The 23,747-nt window shown below is 40.4% G+C and overlaps 3 protein-coding genes across 5 annotated transcripts; 2 read left to right on the top strand and 1 right to left on the bottom strand.

Moving 5' to 3' along the window:
• Positions 1-487: 487 nt before the first annotated feature.
• On the top strand, positions 488-10,328 carry LOC111330421 (uncharacterized). The gene is made up of 13 exons (XM_022935275.2): positions 488-592; positions 1,914-2,603; positions 2,864-3,038; positions 3,202-3,302; positions 4,387-4,468; positions 4,794-4,939; positions 5,200-5,628; positions 6,294-6,980; positions 7,147-7,321; positions 7,778-7,878; positions 8,150-8,231; positions 9,150-9,295; positions 9,418-10,328. Exons 1-13 carry the CDS (start codon positions 488-490, stop codon positions 9,853-9,855), a joined length of 3,357 nt encoding a protein of 1,118 aa, XP_022791010.2. The 3' UTR covers positions 9,856-10,328.
• Positions 10,329-12,782: 2,454 nt separating this feature from the next.
• On the top strand, positions 12,783-17,416 carry LOC111330411 (uncharacterized). The gene is made up of 7 exons (XM_088763212.1): positions 12,783-12,958; positions 13,664-14,347; positions 15,267-15,441; positions 16,005-16,108; positions 16,253-16,334; positions 16,502-16,647; positions 16,779-17,416. Exons 1-6 carry the CDS (start codon positions 12,854-12,856, stop codon positions 16,552-16,554), a joined length of 1,203 nt encoding a protein of 400 aa, XP_088619338.1. The 5' UTR covers positions 12,783-12,853; the 3' UTR covers positions 16,555-16,647; positions 16,779-17,416.
• A 1,051-nt stretch (positions 17,417-18,467) lies between these two features.
• LOC111330431 (enolase-phosphatase E1) lies at positions 18,468-23,088 on the bottom strand. 3 transcript variants are annotated; one of them, XM_088725542.1, is made up of 7 exons: positions 22,901-23,085; positions 22,410-22,511; positions 21,925-22,007; positions 21,498-21,632; positions 21,141-21,273; positions 20,022-20,145; positions 18,468-19,284 (listed from the first exon to the last, which is right to left on the bottom strand). In XM_088725542.1, exons 1-7 carry the CDS (start codon positions 22,964-22,966, stop codon positions 19,109-19,111), a joined length of 819 nt encoding a protein of 272 aa, XP_088581668.1. In that variant the 5' UTR covers positions 22,967-23,085; the 3' UTR covers positions 18,468-19,108. The 3 variants fall into 3 exon arrangements, with proteins under 3 accessions (XP_088581668.1, XP_022791022.2, XP_088581669.1); XM_088725543.1 differs by lacking the exon at positions 18,468-19,284 and adding an exon at positions 19,291-19,955 and having other exon boundaries at positions 22,901-23,088; XM_022935287.2 differs by lacking the exon at positions 21,498-21,632.
• Between the last annotated feature and the right edge of the window lie 659 nt (positions 23,089-23,747).

Raw genomic sequence — 23,747 nt, 5'->3', positions numbered from 1 at the left:
TTCTTTATAATTCATTTTACTAAAGGCGGGGTAAACAAATATTGTGATAAATATTGGGCACGACTAAGTGATATTTCAAAATCTTTACTTTTTGGGGGGAAGAAGTGCCAAAATCAACACGAACTTAAACATGTGTAGATATATTTCAGTTCTTTTTTAAGTTGTTTATATCTGTTGTTCGTGACAACCACCTAACTGTCGTTTCTTTGTCCAAACTAAGAAAAGCGAATTTAAATGATCAGTTTGATTACCATTTTATTTTGCATAATCACTGAAAACATCAAACAATAGGAAAAACACCCAATCAAGAGCCTCTGTTAATTCACGCTTGAAAACTGAAAACACATCAGTTCAGCAACTGCATGACATTTTACTTCGCACAGTTTACCCATGTTGTTAAAAACAGTCAACTGACAATCGTTTTGTTTGGAGTGAATACTGTCGGTGTACGTAAGGTTCATTTGAAACGAACAGCTCTTGAGCGGAAATGGTCGTGAAGAGCAAAGTGCCAAACGTTCACATTCCTGAAGATCTTTCGTGGCCTCGGTTTGTGTTTCAAAATTTTGAAAACTACGGAGACAAGACGGCGATTGTGAGTACAGTATATCAGTCAAACGGGAAGAAATTTTAGTCGGTCATTTGCAAAGTCTTGCAAAGTGTACCCTCATATTCCACTTCTCTGACTAAAAAGATATAGTATGTAAACAGATGGGGTCATTAGAAGAAAAATGAATCGTTGTAATTTCACAGTCAACTTTGACCGGCATACGTATTTAGCTGTTTTGAATCGCTCTTCAAACAGTCGTTGAACCAAATCATAGGCAGTCGAAGAAATGGGAAGAAAATCGATTGATGATATGCAGTAAAAGCTGGAAATCCATGTACGTGTTCATAGCTTTGATGAAAGCGTTGCTAATCCTTTACGATTAACTCTAAAATTAGCGACGTTGTTTTGTTAGGCTTTGAGCTCTGGGTCTCTACCAGTTCTACCTTCGCCGCTCTGACGGATTCTACATAGATTATTTGCAGTCATTTGCACGTGAGAACGAAAATCTGCCACACTCATAAAAGAGAAATTATTCACACCTCAAATGTTATTTCTAACTGGTCTGCCGGACAGGGAAGATCGTCTCTTTTAAAACTGTTGACTTCTGCTCACGAAAAATTACAGCAAAAAGCAAGGAGATTACAGTTTCCAATAATCTATCTAAATCTTATCAGCAGACCGGTTAATATCCGCTCCATAAAAATATTTACTGCTTGTAACTATTAAGTAGTAACTTGGATGTATTTGATGTAGCTTGTAGCAAAGTTTATGTTCAATTAGTGGCTAATTAACTTATTGCTGTTTGTGCCACTTTAAATGTTTTCTGTTGTCATAGAAATGTTACTTTGACCATGAAAGTCCCATTGTTAACAGCGGTGTATTTCGATTGCTGCTGTTTTGTTATTTTATCTAATTTAATGATCTAAATTTTGATGAGTTGACTAATCATAGAAATGGTTCCACTACATAAAGGCAATAACTGTTTTCTTCACCCACTCAGAATTTGGCACATGTATCGAGTGACAAAGGGGCACGGCACGATGACTTCATCAGGGGTGGTGTGGGGCGGTAATCTTTCCTCCTAAAAAAAAAAAAGATTTATTGACAACAGTATCATAAAGAGTACATTCCACTCTTGAAATAAAAGGATGCTTAATCAACTTCTAGCATATATCTCTTTCACAAGTGAAACTTATAGCGAAATAGGATGCAGAACCACGTAGGTAATATGACTCAAGGGGTTCAGACAGGCCGTGGTTCAGAAAGCAAATTAAGTTTGTTTTCCAAACTTCGGCCATATGTCGTTAGATAGTTTACGCAGAATTTCAACCTAAGTCCTACAATCTGTTTTGTTTCTTATTCTCAGGTTGACGGACCATCTGGCCGTTCTTACACTTTCCAACAGCTAATCCAATTGACCAGAAAATGCGGGTCGGCCCTTACAAAGAGAGGCTTCAAGAAAGGCGACGTTTTCGCCATCTTGCTCCCAAACATGCCAGAGTTTTCAATAATTTATTACAGCACTCTATTAATAGGTGGAATCGTGACAACACTAAATCCATTGTATACAGTGGACGAAATCTCACACCAGCTCCGTGATGCGGGAGCTACTTCTATCATAACAATTCCACCGTTTGCAGAAAAAGCCAAGCAGAGCGCTACAAACGTTGCAATTAATACAGTGTACGTTGTCGGAGAAGCCGAAAATTTCGAGTCACTTTCGTCTTTGCTCGAAGACAAGGGCGAAGATTTTCCGGAAAATGTCGAGATCAACCCCAAGGAGGACGTCGCCTGCTTGCCGTATTCGAGCGGGACTACAGGAGCTCCAAAAGGAGTAATGTTGACCCATTACAACCTGATCGCAGAGGCTTCGATAGTAACTCATGACAGTTTCATGTTTAACAATGATGAGCCAGTCGTACTTGGCTTGTTACCTTTTTTCCACATTTTTGGGCAAATTATCTCGATGTCTTGTGCCTTATTTAAAGGTGGGACGGTTGTGTGTGTGCCAAAGTTTGAACCAGACTCTTTCCTCAAGGTCATTCAAGACTACAAGGTTTGTGGCGTTCCTTCCTTCCTCTCCTCCATCCTGACTAACTTAGCTCCCTCTTTCATAAACACCCTTCCTGACTCTTCACCAGTCCCCCTGCTCGTCTCTTTCTGAGTCAAGCATGTGGGACGCGGTAGCCTCAGGTTACTGTACTGGACTCCAGATTGCGAGGTCTGGGTTCTAGCTTTGGCCGGATAGTTATATTGTGTTCTTTGGCGAGACACTTTCCTCTCTTCACCCTTTTTAATCGAAATTTCGTTCTCTAGGTATCCCATGCAGCTGTTGTGCCTTCAGTTGTGCTATTCTTAGCCAAGAGTCCACTTGTCGAGCAATATGACTTGTCCAGCTTAAAGGATCTGACATCTGGGGCAGCCCCACTTGGAGGCGAGTTAATGAATTCCCTGAAAGAGCGTATTCCATCAATAGAATGGTGCAGGCAAGGTACGCAATACGGACAGACAATACAAGACAGAATCTTTCTCACCCTCTCCTCCCCTAGCTTACATCCACAATGCTTCCGTGAAATAGAGTGAAATAGCATATTCATAGCTTGGAAGTTAACAACAGTTGTTTGATACAAGTCAAGTAATTTTTTCTTGATTAGGTTTCGGCATGACGGAGTTGAGTCCAACATCACACGTGACACCTCTCGATAACGTTGAAAATGGATCTGTGGGAGTGCTGTTACCAAATCTTGAGTGCAAGGTGAGTGACAGCTCCGACAAAGGCTACTTAAGCTGTTTGTGAATAGTTTTTCAGTGTTTTTTCTAATGCCTGTTCACCACTTAAATCAGACTTAGGAAAAAATGACAGTTATTACCAAAGGGAATAAATTAATTTATGCAGCCTGCGCCGTGTTTGACATTATCCCGGATGGGTTGCATCCGGAACTTACAATGGCAGATACTTAAACATTCGAACATCTGATTTCGGGCCTCTTTTAGTTAAGCTTCGGCGCAGGGCAAACAATATTACTTTGTGCCATTCATGTACCATTTGTGCTGTTGCATCTTTTGTATGCCTATAACTACCTTTTGGTGTTGTAGAATTTGTGCCAGATTGTTTTATATTGTCATCTCTCTTCCTTTTATTTTTTTAATAATTCATCTTATGTATGGGAGGGATGTACAGTTCTGGCTTTGTCAGCATGGGTCATGATACTTACTCGGCGGGAGTGTTACTACTCTGTGCCATTCATGTACCATTAGTGCTGTTGCATCTTTTGTATTCCTATAACTACCTTGTGGTGTTATAGATTTTGTGCCAGATTGTTTCATGGTGGGGCGCCTTGTCTCTCGGGTCGATCAGGGCTTTGGCGTGTTTGCCCTCACCTTACCTGGGATTAGCTTTCTATTTCCGGTTTTACTGTAACTTGATTTGGTATTGGCCACTCAACTGAGTGGCCAAATTACGGCAAATAAATGTTGTCCGTTTAATTCTCCCAGAAAACCGAGCTCACCCCTAGCTATGCACAGTGTACAACACTTGGTTATAGGCAAGCGAGCAAGAGGCATAAATGCAACTTTATTACTTTAAACCCTCTTTTAACCACGAGATAATTTTTTCATAGTTTTTGGTCATATTTGTCCAACTTTTATGATAAATCCTTTTTTATATCTATACCATTAAACTAAGAAGAAATGAACAGCATTGGTTTCGTTTGTGTCTGAAATTCACAAATCTGGTCACAAAAATGCGTACAGCACATCAAATTATTATTCCACGTTGGTTTGGGACGAGTGCAAAGGACTTCAGTCCGTAAAATAATAAGTTTTGTTTTTTTATCCAGGTTGTTGACATTGAGAATGGTAATGAACTTGGTCCCAATAAGGAAGGCGAGATTTGTGTCAAAGGACCCACTGTTATGAAAGGTACACCTTGTATTAAAATAATCTTGGAAACTAAAACTGATGCTAAATCTACATCAAATTTGTAATGTTTTTCTCTTAATTTGAGGTGGAATTTGAAGGAGGGTTCTGTCTGGTTTAAGGAAGGATATCTAAAAGAAACGCTGGAAAAGGAAATTTTCAAAAAGAAATTAATCGCATTCTTTCATTCTAAGCGGCACATTCAGGTTATCAATGAGATTTCAATGGCGTAAGGCGTGACTCCCTTTTTTTTTGACTGATTGTGATTCATGACCAGTTTAAAGCCAGGTTTATAACGCTGTGTCTCAGTAATCTAAACTCTCTGCAGGGTACCTAAACAACCCAGAAGCTACCAAGCAGACGATTGACACAGATGGCTGGTTGCACACGGGGGACATTGGACGTTATGATGATGAGGAAAATTTCTTTATTGTCGATAGACTCAAGGAACTTATCAAATTCAAGGGATTTCAGGTAATTGGCATTTATTTCTGCCTGTTAGCTGAATTTGTTGCCCACACGAGGCTCCAATAGACACATTTTCTTTTCTCTAAGTTGATGACAAAAATAAACAGCTTAATTGCGGATAGCAGGGTATGGTGATTTCCTCTAAAGTACTTTCTTTTCGTTTAATTACAGATGTGTCTAACTTGCAGTCAGCTAGCCCTTCCCCTCCCCCCCCCCCCAAACAAAGATGACTCAGTTTCGTTCTTCACTCTATTTCTAATATCCAGGTTCCTCCAGCCGAGCTCGAGTCTCTCCTTATCTCTCACTCGTCCATAGAAGATGCAGCAGTAATCGGAGTCCCGGATGTAAGGGCGGGCGAACTTCCAAAAGCCTTTGTCGTAAAGAAGACCAACGAAGTGATCACTGAAGAAGAGATTATAAAATTCATTGAAGAGCGAGTGGCACCGCATAAGACATTAAAAGGGGGTCTAGAATTCATTGATAAAATACCAAGAAGTTTAAGTGGTAAAATACTACGAAGAGAGCTAAAGGCGAGAGTTGTTGCCGAACTAACCACAGTTACTGAAAACAGAAACAACGAAGAAGAAGAGAACGTTATCCGTAGTAAAAATCCTGATATAGAGATTCCAGAGAATCTGTCTTGGAACGAGTTTATTTTTCAGGAATTTGATGAGTACGAGGACAGGGAAGCCATCGTGAGTTTCTCATTAATTTTTTTGTTGTTTTTTAAATATAGCCTACGAACACGCCCTCATTATTAGCGCTTCAGTACTGATGAGAGGAAAATTATATGGCCGCGAACCAGCGAGAGGTCCAGAAGGGGTCTAGCACCTCATTAGTGCCAGACTCCCGTCTAACCTCTCTACGTTCGTCTCAAATTTTCCCTCGGCCAGAGAAACAGCGCTAAAACAAACAACAATGTTATTTAGTTTCTAGTCAGTTTCGTAGAGGAGGGGGGAAAAGCCTAAATAGGGCTAGAGTAAGATCATTTCCATTTAAATTCAAAATCCTCGATCATTGTGCTCATAGATGCTCTTCAGAAAAAAACACGCGTAAAATAATCCGTTTAGACGTTTTTTCCCTCTTCGTAGCATTAAAAACAATATATCAATAATCGAAAGCAAAAAACTTACGGTAAAAAATTGGCTCGTGAAGAAACTTTTGCTCAAAATACGTTGAGCACTTTTGTTGTGAAAATATTTTCTCCCACTTGTCAGTGTCATATATAGTCAGCGAAGCCTTCATGTACTTCGTGATTTGTCACAGTCTTTCATACTACGAATCAGTTACGTATTCCCTAAGAAAGACTTCTAATATTTAATGAATTAGTCAATTATTAAAAACTTTCTTCTCTTGACAGAGAGACTCCATATCTGACCGCTCATACTCATATCGCCAAATAAAGGATTTGAGCAAAAGAATTTCGTCTGCTCTAAACAAGCGAGGATTTAAAAAAGGAGAGGTGTTTGCTATGTTTTTACCAAATCTTCCCGAATTTCCAATCGTTTTCTTCGGTGTGCTTCAGGCAGGTGGCGTGGTCACGGCAGCAAATCCACTCTTCACAACCGAAGAACTTGCCAAACAATTAAAACTGGCTGATGCCAAATGGATACTTACCGTACCCCAGTTGGTTCATCGAGCAAAAGAGGCTATGCAGGACCTGGGACGAGAGAATATGTTCGTCATAGGTGACATCGACGGATGTGAGTCGCTCTCAGCCCTCCTCCAAGATGATGGTTCTAGCTTTCCTGACGTCACAATAAAACCCAGGGAAGACACAGCGGTTCTTCCCTTTTCAAGCGGGACCACGGGTCACCCCAAAGGTGTTATGTTAACTCACTACAATCTCGTCTCATGTGGAAGTATGATGCGAACAGAAGGCTTTCTAAGCTTCAGTGATACAACAGTTCTTTTAGCATTCCTTCCGTTTTTTCATGTTTATGGAATGGTGGCCATAATGTCAATGGGTCTTCGTTGTGGAAGCGCTATCATTACTATGCCACGATTTGAGCGGGGCAAGTTTTTACAAACTCTACAGAACTATGAGGTTAGTTATACAAAAAACTAAAATTTGTGTTCTGCCATTGGTCTTAATCGTCATTCGATGTTAATCGTTCATTTGCCACTTTGATTTTTTTACCGTTTTTTATGATGTAGATATGAACCATAAAATGTAAATTAAAGACGTTTTACCTTGTCCTTTTTAATTCCAGGTGACACATCTTCCCGCGGTACCCCCTGTGGTTCTATTGTTAGCTAAGCACCCCTCCGTTGATAATTTTGACTTGTCATATCTGACTGAGGTCACAAATGGAGCGGCTCCCTTGGGAAAACAAGTTTCAAAAGCTCTAATGGACAGACTTCCGCTACTCAGCAGCGTGCGACAAGGTAAGCGTATTCCACTGACCTTCAGTGGAATCGAAAAATGTATTGTTGACAGGGTTTCAGCTGAGATGGATAAACTTGGTCATTTTGTGAGGGCTACCTGAAAATATAGGGAAAACACTATGCTTAAATTTATTATTATTTACCCTTTTTTGCTGACTGTCAAGGTCATAATCCTTACTTAAATCTCTTAGCAGATTTTATGATAAATATTTATACAGTAGTTACGTCGTAAACGTGTTTTGTTTTTTTCTTTGTTGAGGGGAGGGGAGTTTTCATGAGTCCCCTACATCTCTGTGGAAATTCATCCAAAACTCAGCCAGTATCTGAAACAGCAGGATACCTTACGATGTCTCGCGGGATTATTTTTAAAAACGAACTCTTGAAATAAACTGCATTAATTCAAGCATGCTGAATAGACAACTACGAAAATAATTGCACCCTCATTCCCTCCGTTAGGTTATGGAATGACCGAGCTAAGCCCGGTGTGTCACATGACTCCAGCAGAAAACAACAAACACGGTTCTGTGGGGTGCGTACTGCCAAATCTACGGTGCAAGGTAACAATCACTTGAATATATTTGATTTAATGAATGAATTGAATTCGTATCCCTTGACTCGTACCCAGCTTCCCTTTGAACACAATGACAAAGCCGCTAGCTTGATGGACTCTGGCTTGAGGGGTCTGGTTTGCGTTAGCTCTTGGGTTAGGATTGGGCAAGCCTTCTAGCTGTTGTGTTCTTGGGAAAGCTCTACCCAAGAACACAAGGCCTGGTATTTGGAAAGTCCCACAATTCCTTCCTCCAATATTCATTTTATTCTCGTCTGTAGGTGGTTGACGTGGAGACTGGGGAGGCTTTAGGTCCTGGTCATGATGGCGAAATCTGCGTCCGAGGACCAACAGTCATGAAAGGTTAGCGCAGCTGTGAAAAAGAAATTTCGCAAGTTAAGTAACCTAAGTGAAAATTTGTTTCTTTCTGCCAGCGGATCCTGAGAGGACTCGCTAGTTCTCTGGGAAGTACACTAAGTTCAAATTTAGTTCTTATTATCCGAGCGGGAGGTCTGTATGGGAGAATCTTGACCGAGGTCGCCAGTACAGACCGAACGCAGTGAGGTCTGCACCAGCGACCGAGGTCAAGATTCTCCCATACAGACCGACCTAGCTTGGTTAATAAGATGTTTATTTTATAGCTGTGTCTTTTATGCCAATTTGTTCTATTCTTTGTATCTTTTTATTTCTAGACCGGTCTAGATGCCGGTCTAGATGGGAAAATCTGGACCGCTTTCAATATTGACTTCAGCCAATCAAATTCGTGAATTCGGTAGTTCCCAGTCCTTGTGAGACACAGCCATATAATAAGTGTACTTGAATAGTTGCGATAGCGTCTCATGTGGAGATAATTAAGAAATAGTAAACACCACAACGTACACTATTGAGTTATAGATGCACGCGGGAGGCTGCTAAGCACGAGAGAAGCGTAATAGTCGCCGAGGCGATAGCCGAGAGCGACTCTAGCTTCTTGAGTACTTAGCAAACCTCCCAAGTGCATCCATAACTCAATAGTGTACGCGGTAGTGTTTACCATTTGTTTTATAACACAACATTGATACATTGTAGCTAAAGAGTTCCCTTTTATTTAACAAATCTTACGTGACCAGAAAAAACAAGCGCGCGCGGAAAAATAGTCTTTACATTTGCTCGCGTCAGCAGCGTACGTTCATGGGCAAATGGGTGACGCTAAATTGACCAATCAGAGCGCGCGCTTCACTATGGTTATGTTATAAAGTAAGATGGAACGGATTTTTTTAACCTTGTTCTTCTTATTAAAAGGATATCTAAACAATCCCGAGGCAACTGCACAGACAATTGACGCAGATGGCTGGCTTCACACAGGAGACATTGGACATTATGATGAGGATGAACATTTCTTTATTGTTGACAGAGTAAAAGAACTTATAAAATACAAGGGATATCAGGTATGGAAAAGTGAAATTACTGACATGCCTGACTGCCTGACTGAATCACTCACCGTCTAGTCGCCGTTTGCATCAGTAATAATTCTTCTGATGTTGTGATTTCAATATTCGGTTCCTTCCAGGTCCCTCCTGCTGAGCTTGAGGCTCTCCTCATTTCACATCCTGCAATAGAAGACGCAGCAGTCATTGGAGTCCCGGATGCAGAGGCTGGCGAGCTGCCAATGGCCTTTGTGGTGCGTAAAGCCGATGTCACACTCACAGAAAAAGATGTCCATGTATTTGTTGATGAAAATTTAGCGGCTTATAAGAAATTGAGAGGCGGAGTGGAGTTCGTAGATCAGATTCCAAAGTCTTTAAGTGGTAAAATTCTTCGTCGAGAGCTGAAAGACAGACTAAAGAAACCGTCTAAAGTCGAGAGCTCTCAGGGTGCAAGGAATAAAAGCTTTAGGAGAAGCGTGCGGCAAAACGCGGACAAGAAAGTAATGAGCGGGACCTCGGATAGAGCAGATAAAAATGCCGTGGGTGTGGCTCAGAAATCCAGCTGCTGTGTTATCATTTAACATAATTGAGCTAATCAAGATCTAAGTTATCCTTAAAGTCCCCATGACGCCTACTTTTTAGTATCAAATCACAAAAATAGAACCATAAAGAAGGTGTCTGGTAAGACTTGTGGGTGATTATGGTGCATCTTTGTCATTTTACGAGACGAAAAAAGTCCGAAATTGTTCCCTGGAGTCCGGTCTTTTTCGTTCCTCCCCGAGTAGAGAGGGAGGAGCGCGGGCTCGGGTTCCCGAACAGCAGCTGGTAATCGAGCCTAAGGCCAGAGGCTATAAAAAGACGAAAGAGGTGCATTCAGATTATGAGCGCAAAGCGTGTTGAGTGGACACCAACTTGAAATTCACGGGTATGTTCAATACCGTAGTTATTTGGCTATAAGCCAATACCGGCTATAAGCCGAGACACTAAACTTTTAGTTTGCAGGAGCTGTTGGATTGTTATGAACAATAAACCACAAGTAAATGCCGACTTCAAATTCACGCATATGTTCAATACCGTAGTTATTTGCCTATAAGCCGATCCCGACTATAAGCCGAGACCAAAACTTTTGTTGAAATATTGTACTACATTCCCGGTAAAAATGTCCACGCGAGTTGTTAAGTGAGACGAATGGTAAGCACAAAATGTTAGCAAGACAAAAGACAATGAGCTATTATTCGCCGTATTCAAAGCATCCTGTATTAGATCAAACACTACTGGAGGGGTTTTCACCTTTTTGGAGCAGAGTAGTCAGGATGAAATGCAATGTTGGGAAGCCTCAGCTGGTTTCTGTCAGAACTTGTTACTTACTACTTTCCCGTAGATTAGAGACCTTTCAAACAACTTATAAACATTCTGTCCCTTTCCACTCTTCGTCAGCTAATGACTCGTTTGAACATGGCCCTCCCTTGTCCTCCCTGTCCTCCATCTCACCGCTTTGAGTTGCAATTTCGGCTTCAATCGCCACGTATCCCGGAGTATAATTAAACTCCGAGTCGGAGGAGAAACTTTCGTCAGAACAACACGAAATATCGGACATAATTACACGAAAATATCACTGAAATAGCCAGGGAAATTACATATATCTTATTAACCAAGCGCGAGGGCCATACTGGGAGAATATCGGCCCGAGGTCTTGACAGTACGGACCTCGCTGCGCTCGGTCCGTACAAAAAAGACCGAGGGCCGATATTCTTCCAGTACGGTTCCGAGCAACCTTGGTTAATAAGAGATTTATTACACGACTGAAGTTCAAAGAGACACAAGTGCGGTATCATTCGGGACCATTCGGGACAGTGCCCGGTCCAATACTGAGAGAATATTGACCGGCAATAGAGCATTTTGATTGGTTGATTTTAGTTATTGGCCCTCTGACTTCCTAAGTCGTGTAATAATAAATACAGAGTGCACTCGTTTGCATGATAAGAACACACGCTTACTACCGTAACGTAACGGCGCCCATTCCCCTCTTTGCTCGGCCAGACATTTTATCTGCGGATTATAGAGCTTCATGAAAATTAAGGAAAGGGTAAAATACCGCAAATTTTGCGAAAACATGTTTTAGAGTCATTATATTTTTATGTAAAATATATATAAAAAAAAAATTAGCGTCAGAGGGACTTTGATCTCTTTCTTACCATAAACGCACCAATTTCACTCCCCTACCCCGCCAACAGAACTTCAGATTTACAAAAGGCCTTCCTCTCAACTGAATAGACCACCCTCTTACCCTCTCGCTAACTTAAGAACTTGAATCATAGATAAAGTATAGTATATATTTTACCAAATTTTCATCGCAGTACAAGATATGCTGGTGAGAGTCTGAAATGAATTCCGTGTTAATTATCGTAGGTTTTCGACGAAGTATGACATACAGTATATAGTGTTTAATTAAATGGGTAATAGTTAATTTGAAACCTGACTGGGATAATGACTCAGTCACCTTTAGTCCCCCCTGCCCTCTCAAATGAACGCTTTGTTTGAAAGAGATACCAATTGATGAGACATGAAGAGGGGGGGGGGGGGGTGCGGGCACTAGAGCGTTTACACCACATACGATTCTCTCAACACGGATGGCTACATCGAGGATAGTCAAGTCAAATTAAGGTAATCTCTCTTATCAAAATAAGCCGTAAACATGCGTACAGAATACACAAAATAATACTTAAATTGACGAAACAATTCACCAGAAACGCACAAAATATTCTCAAGTAGCGGCAATGAACATTGTAGTTATTTATTCAAACTATGCAATTTATATCAACCGTGACCATACAAAAATGAATGCTTTTGGACCTAACTGTCACAGTCGTTGTTTCCAGCCTAAGAGTTGTAATAAAAGTCATTAACTACCAGTAGATTTCAAAATCAGGCTAGGTTGCCAAGCATAAGACACTACGTTGGCGTGATTGTTTGAAGTTAACTTTTTACAAGTAGGTCCACAAACTGTTCGTGTTTTTATACCTAGAAATTTTCAGTTTGAATAAAACTCAAACATACAGCAGCCTGCCTGTTCTTGTCCATTCTTCTGATGGTTGTCAGCTAGAGCATGACGGTATGTCCGCAGTCGGGTGATTGCAAGACTGCAGTCATCAACTTGTGAGATTTCAGCGCTTTATGCCGGCATAGACTAAATTTGTCCAGATGGGCCCAGCTTATTACCCCGTGAGCAAAATACGGTATCTTTTCCTTTGATATAAGGGCAAGCTTCTCAGTCGGTGAAACTACAGCAAACTGAGCGAATCTAGTCGCTATTGTCTAATCCTTTTGATTGAAGCTCTTCTTTACTCCGTGAAATTTTTTCCCTCAGTCCCTCTGGCGGTTTTAAGGATCAGGGCTGAAAGAGAAAAGTGCAGTGCTTAGGTCCAAGTTTCATTTGTTCCCACAGTCCGTGTTCCATGGTCTACCTCGGTTTTATTCCATCCTCTTTGTCCCCAGCTCTCCTCTTGATTTCATGCAGATGTCACACGACACATATTTCGTAATTGGCCGGGTTGATTTTATTCAGCGAGCAGTTGAATAATGGCGCTCAAAAGCAAGTACCCAGACATTTTTATCCCAGAAAATGTATCCTGGCCTAAGTTCATTTACCAGAATTTTGATAAGTTTGGCGAAAAGACTGCGCTTGTAAGTATACTTCATGATTTAAGACAAAGATCGTTCCAGGCGACCCAGGATTTCATTTTAGTCTGTGGCGCTTGATATTATTGGCAAATATGAGAACGATTAACAAGCACTAAATCTCATTCAGAAAACACAGATAAGGAAATGATACAAAAGAAAAGCAAACAAAATTTATGTATTGCAGAATTTTCTTCTTCATTAAATCAGGATCAGATCGATCTTCTGCAAATTTCCTCATGAAATGTTTTCATAGGAAATCAATCTGTCAACCTTTATTCAATCTTCGATGCTATCAATCGATATCTATATATATCTTTATATAATATCTGTACATAATTTGAAAGCAATCTCTGTTCTAAGGTATAATGCCGTTAAAGTGGCATCTTTTGTATGCGTTGAAAGTTGTCACTTTCTAACTTGTCACGCAAGTTACGTGACGTATGTTGTTTGGGTCACAACATACGAAACATTTTTAGTTTGCCTTTGCGTAATTCCTTGTTTTGTGAGAGAAATTTACTCCACAAACCTTTGAAACTGGTGTTAATCACTTGCGGCCAAAAAGGATTAAAAATAGCTTTTTCTAAGTTTTTGCTAAAGAAATCTTATTGATGGGGAAAATAATAAGGAGTAGGGAGCTTTTTTTTCACAAAGGTGAAAATTTCTTCGTGTCTTTCAGTTGTATTTCATTGGATTATCTTTTTTCCTAAGGTGGATGCTCTGTCTGGGCGTTCCTACAGCTACAAACAACTTAAAATCCTGACGCAAAGATTTAGTTCAGCATTGGCCAAACGTGGCTTCAAGAAAGGAGATGTCCTGGCCATGTTCCTCCCAAACATCATCGAATATCCCATCATTTTCTACGGCACTGCTTTTCTGGGGGGCACTGTCTCCACTGTCAACCCTTTACACTCGTCCCAGGAATTGGCGCGCCAGCTGCGAGTATCAGAAGCAAAATACATCGTTACCATTCCCCCATTGGCGGAAAACGCCAAAGACGCTGCCGCATTGGAAGGAATTCATTCTGTAATTGTTGTTGGCGAGGCGCCGGGATGCGAGCCATTGTCATCGTTTTTTGCCGACGATGGAACAGCTTTTCCGGAGTTTGTGCCTATCAATCCAATGAAGGACATCGTTGCGCTGCCATTTTCCAGTGGAACGACAGGATTGTCCAAAGGTGTCATGATAACACATCACAATCTTGTAGCCGGGCTGTCCATTTTATTCTCGAATGAAGTCTTCCTCGAAGATACGGTTATCTTAACTTTGCTGCCATTCTATCATATCTACGCCCTGCTTTGCATGATGGGAGGATATTTGCAACTTGGATGCAAGCTTGTGGTCATGATGCGCTTTGAACCTGACTCATTCCTCAAAGTTATGCAAGATTACAGGGTTAGTTTTACGTTTTATACAAGAAGAACGTATTATTTTCTCTCACTTGTGAGGTTCCTTTGCAGCTTCTCCCACCACTCCACCCCCCCCCCCCCGCCGTCCCTTACTGAGCGTCAATAGGGACCTTAAGCAGCCAAGACGGCGACACTAAGGAAGACGTCGATTAAAAAGTGAATTTCTACTTTTAATTAGCATTTCGAAAATGGCCGCAGGTGTTTACAATAATCTCTTACAGCGCCACACCTCAACCTCAGCATAACGTACGGTAGCTCCATTTTCTGCCTTTAAAAGCACACACAACCCACAATTTCTCTATTCGCTCCGACGAAGGGCTAACGCTCGAAACGTCAGCTTTTGTAATCATTACGGTGGCCAATTTACCATTTCAACTTTGTTGATATATCCAAATTATAACGTACGGTAGCAGCGCTGTGTTCCAAATGGAAATTACAATAATTTGCAGTCGCGGTTTCCGTTCGCAGACGACGCAAACTTTGGTGATTTCACGTTGTTGTTTTGTAAAGGACGGCTAAGAAATGTATAAAGTTTAAAACGCACGTGCTGAGCTATTGTTCTGCCCACTAGATCTTTTGTTTTTCCACGTCCTCGCTGCCGTCGCCGTGGTGGTTAGCTTAAGGTCCCTAGTAGCCCACGAGTACCGCACATGGTCGTAGACCTCAGCCCGATACAAAACTTGAACGAAAGGAACCAAGAAGGCTGCGAATGCCTCTTATGAAAAAAAAAAGGGCTCACACGTAAGATCACTGTGGAAGTGTTAACGTTCATTTAAAACCGAGAGGTAAACATTCTGGGAGCGCACAGGGAATTTATTTATTTCGTAGAAGACAACTTACTTAGCGCATTCTGAGTCATTTTCCAGGCGACTCTAATTTTTCTCGTTTCTGTTTATCCGTGACAGGTAACAGACGCCCCACTTGTTCCACCACTCATCCTGTTTTTGGCTAAGCATCCGCTGGTGGACAAGTTTGACTTGTCAAGCCTGGAGCGTGTGATCTCAGGGGCCGCCCCTCTTAGCAAGGAGCTGGAGACAGCCATGTTAAAACGGCTTACTCAAATCGAGAGAATAAGACAGGGTGAGAATACGAAGGAAAAGTTTGGCCAAAAAGATAAACACGGTGTGAATTACTTCCAGGGGGAACGTACCTTAGCAAAAGGCAAAGAGTCTACATGAGAGAGGTGTCCGCTCATGAAAGGCCCGAAAATGAGCGGGGATCTAATGGGGTCCCTCGGTACAGGTGAACACCCTTCAGAAAGTAATAAAATGATCTCGCATGACCCCCAAATTCAATCATAACACTGGTATTTTACTGCTGCAGACACCGGTTTCACAGTGGAATCCCGATTTCTCGAACCTCCAGGGGAAACGCAAATTGGTTCGAGAAATCGGGAGTCCGAGAAATCGGGGGTGAAATTGCAAGTGAAGTAAATCCAGGGGAAACAAGGTTTGGTTCGAGATATCGGGAGGTTCGAGAAACCGAGGGTTCGAGAAATCGGGATTCCACTGTAATTCCATATTATGGTTAGTTGGCCTTTGTGATTAATTATACATACTGTTTATACATTTGCATGACTATCTTTTCTCCCTTTTCTTTTCTTTTTCTCTTTTTTTTCATTTTTTTTTATTTTTTTATCGTAGGCTACGGTATGACAGAACTCTGTGGAGCATCCCATTGCACTCCAGCGGAAGGTAAAACCAAATTTGGGTCCGTCGGGCTTCTAATGCCAAACCTGCATTGTAAGGTGAGCTTATCCAATATCGATAGCGTCTCTATGGAAGATTACGCAAGCACTGGCTTATCTCATCAACACAACTCCATAAATCCTATTTAGTGAATGAGATTTAACATTAGTATTGTTACTTTGCTTTCTTATATATGTCAATAGGTCATCAATCCTGAAACTGGGGAGATTCTCGGTCCAAACCAGAATGGGGAAATCTGCGTCAAAGGACCCTTAGTTATGATGGGTGAGAATTTTATTACAAGTACATCAAAGACAGCTTGATAAGTGATCTGTTGTTAATGACAGAAGTGAAAAAGAAATTTTTGTGTTTGTCAGTCGAACGGAGGCGTTAAAATACTTAAAAAAAATTCGCCAGTTTTGTAGGCTTAATTTGGCGGAATTCTCTTTCAGGATATACAAAAGACCCAGAAGCCACTGCAAAGACAATTGACAGTGATGGCTGACTGTACACAGGAGACATTGGGCATTATGATGACGATGAATATTTCTTTATTGTCGATAGAATTAAGGAACTTATTAAGTACAAGGGATTTCAGGCAAGTTCAGCAACTCAGAAGAAAAAGCTTGCAGTAATATTAATTTACTTTTTATATGAAGTTCCTGTACGTTAAGTAACGTAAATCAGGTCATTAACTAGATCTGTTTTGTCTTCCTCACCGCACTCCAGGTTCCACCGGCCGAACTGGAAGCTTTATTGATTTCCCATCCAAACGTCGACGACGTGGCTGTCATTGGCGTCCCCGATCTCGAAGCCGGAGAGCTCCCGAAGGCTTTCATAGTTCGTAGGGGTGATGTGACGTCAGGGGAGATAATGGAATTTGTGGCTAAAAGAGTTATACCACAGAAAAAGCTTAGGGGTGGTGTGGAGTTTATTGATGAAATACCAAAATCACCGAGCGGAAAGATACTTCGTCGGTTGCTGAGAAATCGCGAGAAAGAACAAATCAATACGGCAAAGTTATAAAGGGTTTGACCTTAAACCCTACCTCATCACACGTAATATTTCAGTCCTGCACGACGCGGTCTTAAGGCAACCTCATTCCCAGTGTCCACTCTCTTCCTCCCTAATGAGAGAGGACCCTGGAAACAAGGTTGGCCCTTTGACTATGGATTCTTCTCAGTGTGATTGGCTGTTGAGAAATGAATGCCACAGCCAATCAGTGACATTCTTTGGCCAGATTTCTGAGGCTGTGTGATTTTGACAGTAGTTACCGGCATGATGGGAGACATTCCTAGCACAATTGGGGATCAACATGTTTTAATAACAAAAAATGTGGGTACTTGAAATAAACAAACTGAAAACCATGAGGTGTTTGTCTTGATTACAAACAAAAATTCCCTTCATAGATACAAGCATCAACGTTTTCTTAAAAGGCAAACAGAGGACAGGGGGTCCAGATCCCATTGGGTAGGGGAAGGGGTGTGATTTGCGCTTAGTGTAATAATAGTTTTCAGTGTGTTATTCGTATAAATAACCTCTAGTGTAATTACCCCGTTTTTTGGTGCCAGAATGTTATCCCAGGGAATCTGGGGACCAATTACCCCCCTTTTTTTATTTAAACAGCACGCAACGAGTTCAACACTTGTATAAGGATCACAGGCAGCCCAAGCTCTCTTTAAGAACCACACAAGAAACACAATTTGCATATCGATTTATAAGGATTTGTATGGGATTTTCTACAAGATATCCATGGGGATAGTTAAAAGTGAAAATATTTAATAAAAATGGCTTACCTTATTCTATAAATGTGTTGTTTGCTCCTGGTGTCATTATTTTACTGATTTACCACTTAAATCAAGTTAAATCAGTAAAATAACAAGACCAGGAGCAAACAACACACGTATAGAATAAGGTAAGCCATTTCTGTTTAATATTTTCACTTTTAACTATCTCTATGGATATCTTGTAGAAAATCCCATACATCCTTATAAATCAATATGCAAATTGTGTTTCTTGTGTGGTTCTTAAAGAGAGCTTGGGCTGCCTGTGTAAGGATCAACTGAAGACATCAAAGGAACACACAGAGATGTATCGATTGCCATACGAATTGTAGGTAACATTTCGTTACGACTTCAACTCTCAAATCTCATTTCATATTTAGAACAATCAATCTATTTGTTTTGCATTTTTTTTCCTTTATCAACCAGTCCAGAAATAAATGGGTCTCTATACATCAGTAACCTTCACACTTTGGTAACGCTTCACATCGAAAGCATGAATCGGGGTGTATCAAGTTAATGGTAATTTTTCAAGTGAGGGAGGCATCTGAACATTGAGACATCTAGGGAGACTAGAAGGCAACTGCGATGGCACTGCAGAGCACCTTGGAGGTAATCCTCATCAATCAGGTGTAAATCCTGGTTTAGACAATTTTAATTAGATGCTGGGGAAAAAATCCTGAGACACCACAGAAAAAAATATTAGTCTAAAGTGATGGTTGGTGTTGGCTACAGAACTCTCAGCACCAGGTTCCCTCCACAATAGCATTGCAGAATGATTTATTCAAATGTCTACAAATTGTTCATCCCAAAAACAAGTTAAGATATACTTAACCAGTCATGCAACAATTAAATTTCACTTTTATGTAACCAGATTTTTAGTAAATTAGGGTGGTTACCAATGAATCAGATCTAATCACCCTGTTGTTGACAAAATTCAGCATTCAGTTGGTTGCATTTGCATCATCAGTTTGAATGCAGTCTCTGACCTCTCTATGGTTACCTATTTTTCATACACAGTCATGGTCAGTCAGTCACTAGAGATGTGGAAGAATAACTAAAACAGGGGAGGAGGGAGTAGAGAGTCAACCCCCTTTTCCCCCTTCCCATCTTCCCTTGCACACACCTCACCTCTTACATGCTTCCCAAAGGACTGAGAATGAGTCAGATACAGTCTTGTGACTGACATGCTCAGTGCCTTTCAACTGTCTTAACTCCCTTCTGATCCCTGCCACAATCATTCTGTTCTTTGTTATGAAAAGTGCACTGAAATAATTATCAATCAGTAACTTTTGATTTCCTTTTTGCACGACTCAGCTCTTCTGTGTCTTCAAATAACTCGTCAAATGAAGATATCACTTTAAAGTCCCTTTTGTCTTCTTCTGTCAATGGTGCATTGCCAGGCCGAACACTGATAGCAGTTTTGTATCCTGCCTTAAATGCTGCTCTTGATTCTGGGTAGAAATAAATGAAATCAACCCTTACACTCCCACAGTTGGTTAATATGTAACTTCTCCCAATAATAATGATACACTATCCAGCAAAAAGTCAAACTATGAAGGTAGAAGTTGTTATCTTGAAACTAGCACAAAATTCTGATAACTAATTCATTAAAAAATGTGTAGCAGCTAGAGCCTAGAGGGGAGAATTAACCATCAGATCTTGGGAGTTATAGGGTAAAATTACAACAAGGCATTCACTTGAAGCTTAAATTATTCAAGTTTATTAGATAGTGAGTGTCATTCAGTATTCCTATTGTGAAAGATTAATTTTGAAAATGGATATCATGAGATTTACTTTAGGCATAATTTCTGATTAAAAAAAAAAAAGAAGGGGAGCTTTGCAGGGGGATGCATTTCATCTATGTCAATTCATCTTGAAATTCTGTGTGTTTTTAGAAGACACTAATTTTTAATTAAAGCAAAAATAATAGTTATAATTCTGGCTTTACAACAGCATCTGTTAACTGATGAGCAGTTCAGCTCACTTTAAAGACCCCTGCCAGGTTCAACTGTAAGTTCAACTTAACACTGAGCCTTTCACGCCGACCTTCCTTGAAGTGGTCACATAGATCAAAGATCAAGACCCATCATAGGAGACCTACTGCAAGGCTAACCCACCACACCTATGGCAGAAAAATATTTTTAATTTCTGTGATCAAGGTTATTATTGCTATTAGTGGAATACATACCTTTGACAACATCAGTGACAAAAAGAATTCTTGAGGGTTTCATATCAATTGCATCAGCAATTTTCTTGTAACTCTGCAACTCAATTTTAGCTCCAACTGAGGTGTCAAAGTGTCCACTTAGATACTGTCAAACAACAGGAAAGCAAAATTCAATCACTCTGCTAGTTCCTCTCCATATTTACAGTACTTTTACCCTTTGAGCACCAAGAGTGACCAGCATCTAATTTCTCCTTACTATATCACTTGTAAATCACATAGTATGGTCAGGAGAATACAACAACAACAACAACAACAACAACAACAAATTTATTACAATGCTTGGGCCTGCAAGTACCTAGGGCTATTCGAGGCAGGCACAAGAGTGAAAAAGAAAAAAAAAAGAAAAGAATTCTATAGAAAATGAATATTTATATGTATAATTATAATATAAAGACGAACAATCATAAAAGAAATCTAGTTTGCCGTGTGGCTTATAGACATCTAATGAAACAGGAGGGCAGACTGTAGTATATACTGGAAGTACACACAGTTATAATTTTGAGAATTGTACTCTAATATCAGCAATTCTTTCTATAATCATCTTCTTTTTCCAGTCAAAGAGTTTTCTCTTTATTGCGCTTTTAAGAATAAAGGAAAGGATCACCAACTAAAAAAGCTCTTGATTGTTAAACAAATTCTCCTTGTCAGGACTTTACGAAATGTATAGAAAACAGGTAGGTAAAGCCTGTTTAAGAGCCAAGTGGCCCATGGGGATGGCGCTTATATCCAGTTTCCATATCATGAAGCAACTAGGAATATTTCTATTCACCCCTGAATGGGATGCTAGTCCATCACAAGGTTACCCCCAGCATTAAATTAGCTTGTACCCATTTCTACTCCTGGGTGAAGAGAGGCACTGTGAGAGTAAAGTGTCTTGCCAAAGAACACGACACAATGTCCCGGGCCAGGGCTCAAACCCAGACCACTCAATCTGGAGTCAAGTGCACTAACCATGAGGCCACCGTGCCTTGCAAAGAGAGAACAATATAGAGAACAGTAGAGAGAATATGCATACTGATGTTAAGATATGGAGAGTTAAATCATTGTTTTTAACTTTATGAACTTTTAAGGTAAACCAACCTGTAAAAGGTTCCCACACTTGGAATTACCAAACAGAAGCTTTTGAGAGTCTGTGCTTCCAGATGAGTAAATATAAATTTTGATTTTGTTTGAAGTCCATCTCTTGAAAGCTGTAACAACATCATCAAACACTCTGTGGTGAAGCAGGAGGGCACACTTTGATTAAACCAAGAATTTAATTAAATAGGTAAAATACCCTTACTGTACTAGGTATAGAGAGGTTTGCGACAGAGTCATAAACTTCTTAAACTTCAAAATGCTACAAAAAACTGAAATATGTTGGTAGTTTAGAACAAAAGGTAATTGTCTTCATATTGAGCAACTTTTAGCAACAACATGGAACATTAAGTTACTTACTCTCCTTTTATAACACCATCATCAAATGCTTTTCTCCAAATGTGGCCCTGAAGTTGTTTTAAGGCAGTTGTTTTTCGATCTGAATTCATCTGCCAGATGACATTAGCAACAACAGCATCCACGATAGTTTCCTTACTAAAATAACACAGATGAAGGGTGAGTTCTGTAAATGGTTTTGGATGTTTCCCACAACTACAAGCTACTGAACAACAACTTTTTACAACTTTGCCAATTAACAGCATGCAAAGAATGATTCTTTTCAAAGCTAAAGTTTAGGTAGCAGGGCAGAACTGAGCTTGTTGGAATTTGCTTTTGAGGCCACTAACATGGACAGTTTGTAAGTAACTGTTGTGGAGAGATGGCCGTTGGTGGATATTTGACGGTGCTCTAATGTAACACTTGAAGTATCCATTTTGATATAATGTACCTTGCCCCAGAATTATCTTGGGATAGATTCTCCTCTTCATCTGGAATTAAAACAACATCTTCCATATCTTTGTCTTCCTTTGCCTTGAATTAATAAAGTAACAGTGAAAATGAAAAATTAATCTATTTTGTGCACATACAGTTCAAGCTTTCAGTCTGAATAACTTAATTATTAATACTTGTACCTAGTGAGTTGTTTATACTTTCTGTGTGGAGAGATTAGGGTAACAAATTAAATTTGCCAGACAGCAAACTTTCTATACTATAGCACAATTATTTGCCTCGGTTCAGTGAATATTTTTGAATAACCAGTTGGCCGTTTGCTTTCCTTCTGGAGGCATTGTCAAATTTAGAAAACCCCTTCTACTGACACATTAATGCATCTCGCGCAAGTCTAAAAGCTATTTCGACTTCGTTTAACATACGCCTTTCAAACACACCTACCCGATATGCAGGGTACACAAAACAAGAAACTTCTATGTATACCTGATTTCTCAAGGCTTCCACATCCACCCTACACTGATCTGTTCCCCAATATTTCTCCAAAAAATCCCGTACATTGTCCCTAACATACGGGAAAAGAATATCCTGTAGAACGAAATAGAAGCAAACTCATCATCATTTCTAAGCTGGATGTATTGTAAGAAATAAGTCTTATGTTGTCTCAAGTACATTATCTGAACCGGGGTTTTCAAATCCAGTCCAATCATCCCCTTCCGGGGCGGCTACACATCGATCAGAATCACTTGTTGTCCACGTCACGCGAACTTGATGCGTCTGAAAACATTGATTCACATCAAGCAAATTTACCAGTAGGCCCATATCATAGCATGAGCGACTATTCTTGCTGTTTTTTCTCGAGGATTACAAATTCAATCCGATGCATGCTTGACCAAATTTTATTTCTTACTGACAGAATACGCACGCTTATTAAGTGTGCTTAATACATAAACCGAAAGATCATTCTTTGCTAGTACCTTGACAAACGAAATAGGCGTCGTTGTTCCTTCAATATCCAGTAACACGACGTCGTAGTCAAACATGTTTTCCACGGAGCCTTTTTTGGAACCCGTTTTTGTATTTTCCAGAGAACCCTGATCTACTTTACCTTTTGCTAAACGTTTGTTCGCCTCTTGTTATTCAGCCTTTTCTAAAAGTTTGTATAAGACTACCTGAAATGTCCCTCAATTGTTCCCAAGGGTAACTCGGCCCAAGCGGACGAGTTCGAAATTGATCACAACTGTCTGGCATTAGACAGATGAGTACGAAGTTGGTCAGAAACGTCCAGACTTGGACGGAAGTGACCGAAATCAGACGGAAGCGGCCGAAATCGGACGAAACTGTCCGAGGTCGGACAGAACCGTCCAAAATCGATTTTGTTGAGGTTCATCAGTGTTCAAGATCGCAATGTAGTAACATTCTAAGTAATAGCGCTTTCTTCTTCACATCTTTATTTTTATATTCTTTTAGCCTCCCGGTTAGCTCAATGGATAGAGCGCTGGACTGTTGTGCGGGAGGTCGAGGGTTCGAGCCCCGGCCGGACCAACACTCAAGGTCTTAAAATAATTGAGAAGAATTTGCTACCTTTCTATAACATCAAGAAATGGTTAGATATTCTAGTCTTCTCGGATAGGGACGAATAAATGGAGGTCCCGTCTCCTGCAGGGTTGGGGCAGGAGACGTTAATTTCCCACACACGAGATTACTGTGTGATGGATGTCCTCCCCTGGGGTGGGTTGGGTGGGTTAGGACAGCAGGTCCACATCAGCTATTACAGCTGCCAAATAAATCAACCTGCTTAAACAAATAAATGAACTACTACAA

This window comes from Stylophora pistillata, chromosome 6, assembly GCF_964205215.1.
Source record: "Stylophora pistillata chromosome 6, jaStyPist1.2, whole genome shotgun sequence".
NCBI lineage: Eukaryota > Metazoa > Cnidaria > Anthozoa > Scleractinia > Pocilloporidae > Stylophora > Stylophora pistillata.
The sequence above is the reverse complement of the archived record's forward strand: the minus strand, read 5'-3'. Positions and strand labels throughout refer to the sequence as shown.

Bases quoted from the DNA above. Each gene is read 5' to 3' on its own strand.
- LOC111330421 (XM_022935275.2), top strand. From the start codon at position 488: ATGGTCGTGAAGAGCAAAGTGCCAAACGTTCACATTCCTGAAGATCTT. The intron at 4,469-4,793 runs GTACACCTTGTA...AACTCTCTGCAG, and splicing joins AGGACCCACTGTTATGAAAG to GGTACCTAAACAACCCAGAA. The intron at 5,629-6,293 runs GTGAGTTTCTCA...TTCTCTTGACAG, and splicing joins ACGAGGACAGGGAAGCCATC to AGAGACTCCATATCTGACCG.
- LOC111330411 (XM_088763212.1), top strand. From the start codon at position 12,854: ATGGCGCTCAAAAGCAAGTACCCAGACATTTTTATCCCAGAAAATGTA. The intron at 12,959-13,663 runs GTAAGTATACTT...TTTTTTCCTAAG, and splicing joins TTGGCGAAAAGACTGCGCTT to GTGGATGCTCTGTCTGGGCG. The intron at 16,109-16,252 runs GTGAGCTTATCC...ATATGTCAATAG, and splicing joins TGCCAAACCTGCATTGTAAG to GTCATCAATCCTGAAACTGG.
- LOC111330431 (XM_088725542.1), bottom strand. From the start codon at position 22,966: ATGTTTGACTACGACGTCGTGTTACTGGATATTGAAGGAACAACGACG. The intron at 22,512-22,900 runs GTACTAGCAAAG...TTCGTTCTACAG, and splicing joins CGCCTATTTCGTTTGTCAAG to GATATTCTTTTCCCGTATGT. The intron at 20,146-21,140 runs GTTGGTTTACCT...GTTGTTTGACAG, and splicing joins AGTGTGGGAACCTTTTACAG to TATCTAAGTGGACACTTTGA.